The sequence below is a fragment of the Egretta garzetta genome, unplaced genomic scaffold, assembly GCF_000687185.1.
Source record: "Egretta garzetta isolate BGI_Z169 unplaced genomic scaffold, ASM68718v1 scaffold175, whole genome shotgun sequence".
NCBI lineage: Eukaryota > Metazoa > Chordata > Aves > Pelecaniformes > Ardeidae > Egretta > Egretta garzetta.
In genome coordinates, this window is record NW_009259860.1 from 719,118 (window position 1) to 729,176 (window position 10,059).

Here is a 10,059-nt window from a genome sequence, read left to right on the forward strand (position 1 = left end):
TTTCTTTGGTTGATTTTGGTTTTGTTTGGGTTGTTTTTCTGCTGTAGAGCATCTGCCGGGAAGGACCTAAGCCATGATTTTTTCTTAGCAAACATGGCTCCTATATCGCCTAAGCCTTTGCATGTCATTCCATCCTTGAAGAAGTGCGTTTGTCAGCTGTGCTCCTGTGGGTAAGTAAAAGAGGCAGGGGGGAAAGAGCTTGGAGTAGCAGTTACTTGGCTAGCAGGTTGCACTGCTCTTTAGGGCTGCGCTGTTACTCATTGCTATAAGTTGCATATGAAGAAAATACAAGATACTTGGTAGCTACTCTTGAAACTTTTTTTTTTTAGTGGAGATTGGGAAAAGATGGAATGAGTAGGGACTTAAAAGGATATGAGCTCTATCTTACTATCTGCAATGCTTAACAACTTCAGCTGGGCTAACTTGTTAAGTGTGGCACCATTTGGAGGTAGCTCTTCCATATGAGAGTACTCTTTGGACCATTCTGCCTGGTGATACCAACCTACACTCCAGTCTATGTGAAGCTGTTCAGCTGCATCTGATGCACTGTGCGTGGGCTTTCATTTGGGGAACTCTGTTTAATTGGCATAAAGCACAGTTGCAGAGAGCTTGAGTTATCTTTCTGCCCCTATTCTGGGCATTTTAACACTTGTAAATAATATATCACATCTGATGGTGTTTCTCTGTGGCACCAACAGTGGTTTCTGATACATTTACATGTAGGCAGAGTCATTCCAAGAGGTGAATCTAACCCACAGTCACTCATTCATGTGCTTTCTGGCAGCTTGACTATCTCTTCCAGCTGTATGCATTTCAGTAGTTTGCACTTAGGAATCCCAGTCAGGGAAAGCTGCAAGAAGCTCTTCCATGGTAAACATAAAGTACTGAAGGAGCCAGGGGCACAATCATTTCACTTGCATTTGTGTCTGGGTATCTTTAGTGGCTTGAAGAGTTTATTTACACAGTATTTCTTTTAAGTAAACTGAACAATGACAAATACCAGTAGAAACAGTTACTGTCCCAAGAGGCTTTCAGACTAAAAGACAAAAATCTGGCCAAGAGCCTTAATTAGAGACGTGGAAGATGGATGGTTTTGATCAAAATAGGGCTGGTGGTGTGTATGGTGTAGCTGCTGTACAAAATATGCCTATAAAGAGAAATGGAAAGTAGGACACAACTGGCACCTGTTGCAAGTCATGGAGATGGCGAGTAAGGTAGCCTGTAGGGAAGAAAGGAAACAGTAAGATGCGTGCTGCCAATGTGGTTGATCAGAATGTAAGAGAAGACAGTACATGCGTGCAGGAACTGTGCTGCACAGATCACTAAAGGCCATGAAATACACTGTGTGAGAAATGTCTGATTCTCTTGTCCTTGGAACAGGTTTTCTGTAGCTGTTCTGCTTTCCTCTTACACAGTGCTCGTACTGCATTCCATGCTGTCCTACAGGGTGGGAGCTGTGTTTGCCTCTCAGGCGCTTCATGGCAATGGAAAGGCCAAATGACCAAATGGAGATTTGCGACAGTCATTTTTATCAGAGGTGCTTGATCTGAGCTTTGCAGTACATACAATCTCAGAGAAACGTTCACTTGGTATGGGATTCACCAGTGTTGTCTGTATTCCTGACACACAGGGTTCTGATACCCAGTACTCCTATATTTGAATTTTTGGGCAGTTCTTTTATTTCATGTCACTGGGGCAGAAATTTTTGTCAGTGGCTGTTTACCATTCTAAAAGATCAGATATTTTGTTAGAATTTGTAGGAAACCGTTGTAGGAAGCAGTTGGGCACTGCTTAAAAGCTTTGTCCATCGTGTAACATGGAACATGTAACACAGGAATTTTGTTAGTCAGTGAGGGTAGTGTAAAAAAAAAAAAAGTCTGAACAGCTTGAAAGCATATTTGATTATGTAATTTTGCATAGTTAGACATCTATGGTGAAAATACCGGGCCTTTTAATGAGCTATTTGTAACAAACTTCTTTCAGTGCTAAATGCCAGGTGCAGCTATACTGCGAGTGTTTTTTCACCTGACACTTTGTTATGCCAATTCTGGACACCTTGGTGCATCTTTTCACTGATGGGGATGGTGATGTCATGTTGCTGAGTGATACCATTTTGCAGTGCAAGGGGAGCTTTGCATTTTACTCTTGGCAATTTTTGTTTGGGAAGTGAGTTGGCCACTGGAGTGTGGCTTTCCAATTTTTTTTTTTTTTTTAATAAAGTGGGTCTGTTTACACTGTAGCATGTTCTGCTCATCTCCACCTTGATACCCTGAAGTCCCTTTCTGAAGATGTTTGAAAAGGGGTTTTGTTATTGCCCGTTGTAGTTCTTGTGAGGATTTCTCGGGGGTGAAGTGAAACAAAACACTTAAGTGCTGAGTGGTTGCAGTGACAAGTAGTTTCAGTGGGAGTTACAAAGATTATTTTGCCTCAGAACTGGTTTAAGAACTTGAGAGAGTGTCTGTCAGAATGGACCCATCTCAAAACACAGTTTCTGTAAATGAAGTGTATCACTATGGAAAGCACTGAAACTTCAGTAACTTGGAGAGCACAATTATTATATTGGCCTGGGAATGTCAAACTGTGGAAGCCTCCTTAGATGGGAAGTCCTACACAGCACTTGCTTTCTTTTCAGCAGTTTGTGATGTCATTTTCACAGTGGAGAGTGTTAGTTTTCACGCAGACCAAACATTGCAAAACTCAGGAAAAACTGAGCAAGAATTGAGTGAAAGTCCTTTCCATAGAGCTCTGTCTCTTTTATTAGTTTTAATGAAATTCTGGCTTTAAGTTTAAACCAGCTTTTAAAAGACTGAGTGGGATTTCTTTTAGCAGATACTAAAGAGGCTTAAGGCTTCATCATTTTTGCTGTATTGGAAATACTTTGTTAATGAACTGGCAAATGCATGTCTAGAAAGAGCTTTAGTAAAGGCCAGAATTGGATTCAGTTCAAGTAAAACAGTTCTTATAACCCTAGCAGAAAATTTTCTTTATTCCTGCAGAAGAATCAAATTGACTCTAAAAATAAATACATAAATGCAAAGCCTATGCTGGAGGCTCTAAATTCTTCGATTTCAGTTCTGTCAGTCTTCCTGATAATGGCTGGAGATTTCCTACCTATTACAATTACTTATTACCAGTTCAATCCGTTGTTACTATGCTTGAGTAAAGCGCAATAGAATTAAACCCCTGGTATAGACATTACAGTCTTTAACATTGCAAGAACAGAGGTCCTTTGTTTTTTCAAGAGTTTTCTTTTTTAACCCTTCTTTTTCTGTTCCCTTCGCTTTCAATGCGGTATTCATAAAAAATGTGGGGGTTTTATGAAATACTTTTGATAGGGAAAAGGTAGCATTTGGACTGATCTCATCTCAAAAATGCAGGAAGAGATCATGGCATCCGGTCATTAGATGGCATTACTGCATTAGGTCTTTACAGTACTGGTGTGAGTTGGTGTATCTCCACTGGTTCTATGCTGTTGACTCCAAAATTCAGTCTATATAACGTTTAAATGATTGTAGAGCATAAGTGGGGAATCAGAAGCAAGGTTTAGAAGCATTTTCTAGATTCCCGTGGTACTCTTGAACGCGGCAAATGTTTAAAGTATACTTCACATTAAGTAGTCAAAGGAGAGACTTCAAAGGCAGGAAAAAAACCTCAAACTTCTTCATGTACTTAACTCTCACTGCATCTGTACAGAATGGGTCTCATCCTTTTATGAAACATCTTCCCTCAGCTTAAAGACTGTAAAGCGAGTAGTTGATTCTTCAAGGTGTTGGGAAAGATAATGTTGTTATTCTTCTGGCCTTGGCTTGAAGAACAAAAAAATTGGGCAGACATGGGCCAGTAAAGGATATCTACAAATCCTGTTTAAACCAATGGGAGATGCAGACAATAAGCACTACTTAAACTCAGATTTGGAATATTCAGAGTCCTTGTCTTCAGTATAACATACAATTTATTTGGAAAAGGTGTAAAACCAGCCGAAGTGCATATAACCTCCCTGTCCTGCTTAACTCATGTTTTTGTATTGATACAATAAAAAAAGTAGTGTAAAAGGAATCGGCGTTTTCAACAGAGAAGTCACTGTGGAGGACGTGGCATGGATACTGTGTTTTTGTTGGGTGGTGGGGTGGCAGGGGTTGTTTTGGATTGCTTTTTACCTGCTTCTGTGGATGGCATACCTGTCCTGTCATGGGGCACCACTGAGAAGAGCCAAATTCCCTCTTCTTTGTGCCAATATTTATACATACTGAAAAGCTCTCTCTGAGCCTTCTCTAAGTCTTCTCAATGTCTCCTCGTATGAGAGGTGTTCCACTCCCTTAACATCCTTGTGGCCCCTTGCTCCAATATGTCCACGTCTCGTACTGGGCAGTCCAGACCTGGACACAGCATTCAGATGCCTCTTCCTCATTGCTGAGTAGAGGAGGGATCACTTCCCTCTATGGGGTGTCAATGCTCTCTTCAACACAATCCAGAGTGATGCTGGCCTTTGCCACAAGGACTTGTTGCTGGCTCTTGACCAACCTATCTACCAGGACCATCATGGCCTTTTCTGACAAACTGTTCTCCAGCTGGTTGGACATCAGACTGTCCTGCTGCCTGGGGTTATTCCTCTCCAGCTGCAGGACTTGGCATTTGCCTTTGTTGAATTTCATGACATTCCTGTTGACCCGTTTCTTTATCCTGTTGCGTTCCCTCTGAATTGCAACACACACAGTGGGGTCTATCAACCATTTCTCTTAGTTTTGTATCATTTGCGAACCTGCTGATGGTGCCATCTGTCCCATTGTCTAGGTCATTCATAAAGATGTTTAATAGTATTTACCCAATTATTCAGCCCTGTGGCACACAGCTGGTGACTGGCTCCTGGCTGGACTGTGTCATGGTTTAATGCGGCAGGCAGCTGAACACCACACAGCCCCTTGCTCACTCCTTCCCCCCATCCCCAGTGGGATGGGGGAGAGAATTGAAAAAAAGCAGGTAAAACCTGTGGGTTGAGATAAAGAGAGTTTAATAAAAGAATAACAGTAGTAATAAAAATAGGAACAGAATATGCAAAACAAGTGATGCACAATGCAATTGCTCACTGCCTGCTGACCAATGCCCAGCCCAACCTGAGCAGCAATCCCTCTCCCCCTAGCCAACTCACCTTGAGCATGATGTCCTATGGTATGGAATAGCCCTTTGGCCAGTTGGGGTCAGCTGTCCTGGCTGTGCAGAACAGGGGAAGCTGAGAAAGTCCTTGCCCAGTGTCAGCATTGCTTAGCAACAACTAAAACATCAGGGCGTTATAAACATTCTTCTAGTACTAAACCCAAAATGCAGCACTATGCCACTACTAGGAAGAAAATTAACTCTGTCCCAGCTGAAACCAGGACAACTTTGTGCCACTGACCACAACCCTTTGAGTCTAGCAGCTCAGTCATTATTTAGTCCACCTCACTGTCCACTTACCTAGCCCATATTTCCATCAGTTTGTTGATGAGGATGTGATGGGTGACAATGTCAAAAGCCTTACCAAAGTCAAGATAAGCAACATCTACTGCTCTCCTCTCATCTACCAAGCCAGTCTTCTCATTGCAGAAGGCTTTCAGTTTGGTTTAGGCCTGACTTCCCCTTCATAAATCCATGCTGACTGCTCCAAATGATCTCCTCCAAGCCTTTTTGACAGCCAATGTCTGGAACTGGTTTTCCAGGTTTCTTTACTCTGTTATCTTCACAGGGATTGAGGCTGACCGGCCTGTAGTTCTCCAGATCCTCCTTGCCTTTCTTGAAGATAGGAGTGACGTCTGCTTTCTCACAGCCCTAAGGAACCTCCCCCCAATTGTCACAACCTTTCAGTGATAAAGACCTTGAAATGACATGGGCCAATTCCCTCAGTGCTTGTGGGTGCTCCATGGACTTGCGTATGCCATTTGTTTAAGTGTTTCCTAACCTGCTCCTCTACCACCAAGGATAAGTCTTCCTTGTCCCTGACTTTCCCACCGATCTCAGGGACCTGGAATTGCTGAAAGCTGGTCGTGCCAGTAAAGACCAGGGCTGATACTGAGACTGAGAGGTCATGCCCCTCACTCTTCAATATAATTAGGTGCTTAGGGAGCATGAGCAGCCAGTTCTTGCAAATCAAAGCTGTTGAACTTGAAGAAAGATGCAAACCATTGGTGCATGCCAAGAATAATTTCCTGGGGCTTGACCAGCTGTGCTGGCTTTTCAGGCAGGTTTTCTGCAATAGGAGGAACAATCTCTGTGGTAATGCTGGTCAGGAGAGTAAGCTTTACTCAACATTTGTCTCTAAGGCCTTTCCCTGCTGCTTAGCAGGTTTAGATTTGGAAGTCAGTATTAATCATCAGTTAATATTTCTTGCAACCATTGTTTCTCAAATAGAGGGGAGTCCTAATGGTTAGAGAATCCTGACTTCAACAAGGACTTACAGTTTAATGCTTTGGCATTATTTTCTTCCCTTGTTGCATAGGTAGGAGTGCAAAATTAATCATTTTTACATGTTATTTCAGAATTTCTACTTACTGAATTGTAGTGCAAGTGGATTAAGAAGGGAGTTTTTGTGATGTCAGAAATTCTGATGTAACTTGTCATCAGCATAGCATGGTAGGAGCATAAAATGCTGGAACATGAGATAAAACATTAAAATTTTAAACAATTAAAAAGGGAAAATTTGAAGACAGATTAACAGGACAATGCACCTGTTTTTAAAACCAAACAAAAATAGTTAAGTTGCCTAAAAATCATCCTATTTTCATGGATTATTTCCATCGGTACCTTCTGATGGAAAACAGCTGTCAAAAATTACTGTCTCTTTCTGTTAAAACTTGAATTGCAGTTACAATGGCACAGAGAGTTGCTCTTGGCAGGGTTTTAAAGATAGGTACTGGTATAGATGTTGGGTTTCCAAAGTCTGCTGTGATCTTCAATCCATTTCCCGTTTCCTTCCTAGAATCTTTGCTTTTCAGGCTGTTGTGAAGCTTATGTTTGGGTGCACCAGGAGGTCTGCATTTCCTGTTCCCTAAGGAAAGCAGTGACGGTACTGCATATGAGTACTGTATTATTTTTTTCAGCCTTGTAAAGCATTCTGCAAATTGTGCATCTGACTTTTTGTTGCTTGGTCTGCTGGAGTAATTTGCAGGCCTGCATGTTGTACCCCTAGCAGTGCTCGACACCCAGTTGAACTATGACAGTGCTGCCTTCTTCTCGGTAATCTTACTGTGAACATCTTCACCTAAATGTTTGAAATAGTGTCTCTCAATAATTTTTCATGTGATTCAACCTCAGTTCATCGAGAGCTAGTTATGGTTGGATTAGAAGGGCTACACGATTGCAAATGGCTGTCATCTTTCTGCTGGATATTCTAAGCATCAGAACTAATATCACAGTGCACTTAAGATAATTTTCTCATCTATATTCTTCATCCTTGCCATTAGTTTGGATATGTCGTGGTGAAGAATTTGCTGGTCTTTGTGAATATGGGAAGAAGTGACTTGGGCATGTGAATCCTCTCTCTCCCCTCGGAATTAATATGTGCTGGTTTCTCGTGCCCCAGGATGTGTGAGGAACATTTCCCAGCTGCACACACTTAGTGCAAAGAACAGGTAAGAGTCAAGACTAACTGGTAGGAGAAGTCTGTGGAGCAGCATCCGTTTATACTCTTGCAGTTCTCGGTCAGTTAATGTAGCCTTGTTTTTGGCCTATTTAGTATCGCATTCTGTCTTTCCTGACTTTACTCGTGTTTTGTCTCTCCTATTTACAGTGCATGCAAATAGATGGCTTCTGAAGTATAATTTATTGTTGCTGGATTGGTGTATTTTTCCAAGTAAAATAATAGCCTCTACTTAATGCTGAAGCCACTTTGTTCTTCTGACAGTCGCTATCCAGATAATTGTAGGTATGGTAAAGGGTCAGTGAAAGAGGATTTGTGAAAAGGATCCTGACTCCCCGTGTCATCACTAACCTGCTTGTTTGTCTCTAAGTAATATTACTGCACAAGTAATACCACATTGCATATAAAAGCCCAAGGTAATGGATGGGAGCAAGTAGGAACTGATTGTATTTGCAGTTGTTCAATGTCCTGAACTTTTCCACCAGAAGATGGCAGCAGACTGCTAGTCACAAATATGTCTACTTCTTACTGTTGGATAAGCCTGGAGATAACTGTTGAATACTTTGAACTGAATAGTTTTCCATAGCTCACAGTGAGAGACCATGCATTGCAAAGTATTGCAAGTTAAGCAGTTTTGTGGGTTTGTAGGTCTGGCTGGCTGCTGGCCTGCAAGTCCTCTGCAAGTCCTGGCCATTGTTCAGTGATGTCCTTTCATTTGACAGCCTTTCAAGAGCATTTATTTTGGAAGAAAAATCAAAGCAGGTAGAGCTGTTGCTTAAATAAGTTTGCATTTGTTGCATATTGCCTTTCAGTTCAGGAAAACATTTTGTTCTGTTGCTAGAATTAATTTTCCTGGCAATAAACTTCAGTTAAATGTGAATGCACGTTTTTCTGTGACAGAGACAGCAAAAGCGGAGAAAGAACTGGAACTGATACTGCACGATGCAGAAAGAATTCTTGTTTTCAATGAAAAGCCTATATAAATATTGATAAAAAATGTGGAGTTCAGCAGCTCTTGCAGATGTTTTGTGGTATCTTTAATGGAAAATAGGCTATGTTAGCCAGAGAAACAAAGATGTTTTTTACCCTGTAGCCATAAATTAATCTTAACCATAGTAAATGTTTAGCCAGTTAACAAGCACAAAATGTCAGTTAGATACATTTATGAATTTTCTATTTTTATTGCATTCAAATATTGCAGAATAACTTCACCACTGGCAAAAACCTCTTTATGAAGAATGTAAGGAGAGGAAAATGCAGGTGTTTTTCTTAGATGAGAAGTAAAACACCAAATCCAGCCAGGGTGATCCATTGCACCATGGTTTGATAAAACTTAATGCCAAACCTTCAGATTTCCCTATGTGCCTGAGGCTGAGCTCCTTTAAGATGTTCGATACGGGCAGACATGTAGGAAGAGATTGCCCGGCCTAAGGTCTCTTGGGCTTGCCCAGACCCAGTTGTCAGCTAACAGAGACAAACTGCAGGCTGAGTCCCAGATGCCACAGTATAAATATTGTCTGCTCTTGCCACTGATTCCCACATGCTGATTCCTAAGCCACATCCATAGCAGTGATGTGCCTGCAGCTGTTTTTGATGACCTGTTTACAGCAAAACATGCTAAAATTTCCAAAATGAACAAGCAAAAGTAAAAGATCCAAATTCTTTGAAACTGTGGCTCTCAACTGAGCCTTTTACCTGTGGAAAATGTGGTGTTGGGTTGTGTAAGTTAAATATACCATACTCCACATTGACAACAGGGCTGGGCTGATCTGCTACAGACAACAGTAATTCCGGTGTTTCATCGCTTTTGAATGCTTCGTTTTGTACCTTTGGTTCCATTACCTGTTATAACATCTAAGTATTAAGTGTAGTGCTTAAGAGGAATATTACATCAGAAAACTTTCCATAATTTGAGAGCATCCTTTCCAAGGATATTTGTGGAAGAGTAGTATCAATGCAGTTTTCAAAAGGGTCCTTTCAATATGCAAGCTGGCAGAGGTTCATTCATTTGTGATGTTTGGTTAGCTTAAGATTTGCACTTGCATTCCCTCCCAGTGGTGGGGCTTTCAAGTCTGTCTGATGACCAACTTTGCATAAGCCAAAAACCAGGAATGAAGGATGTCAGATTTCAAGCATTCATGTATATTTTTATTATAAATCTTATAATGCACACTAATTAGCATTAAAACGCTGTACACAGACATACTTTCAGTCTGTTATATTTGGGCTTTGAAGGGACTGAGTACCTCTGGCTAGCGATCTATCATGAGTTTATATACCTGCAAGTTAATGCAGTATTGTAAGGGGGCTTTAACATGCTAATGAGACAGCGTATATTTTGCCAGGTTATTCTACAACTGGTGCCAAGTTGCCTACTTATATAATTAAGTTGATCACTAGAAGTGTGATGGGAGTCCCCATTGGCTGGACTCCGGGTGCTCACCAACGCG

General features: G+C 41.3%; 1 protein-coding gene across 1 annotated transcript in view; it reads left to right on the top strand.

The window, feature by feature from the left end:
- Positions 1–81: 81 nt before the first annotated feature.
- The window catches only part of SAXO1 (stabilizer of axonemal microtubules 1), a 26,409-nt gene continuing 16,431 nt past the window's right edge, over positions 82–10,059 (top strand). Inside the window, exon 1 of the mRNA XM_009640042.2 lies at positions 82–170. Within this exon, the coding sequence (XP_009638337.2) occupies positions 94–170 (77 nt within the window). The 5' untranslated portion in view covers positions 82–93. The remainder of the gene's footprint in view (positions 171–10,059) is intronic.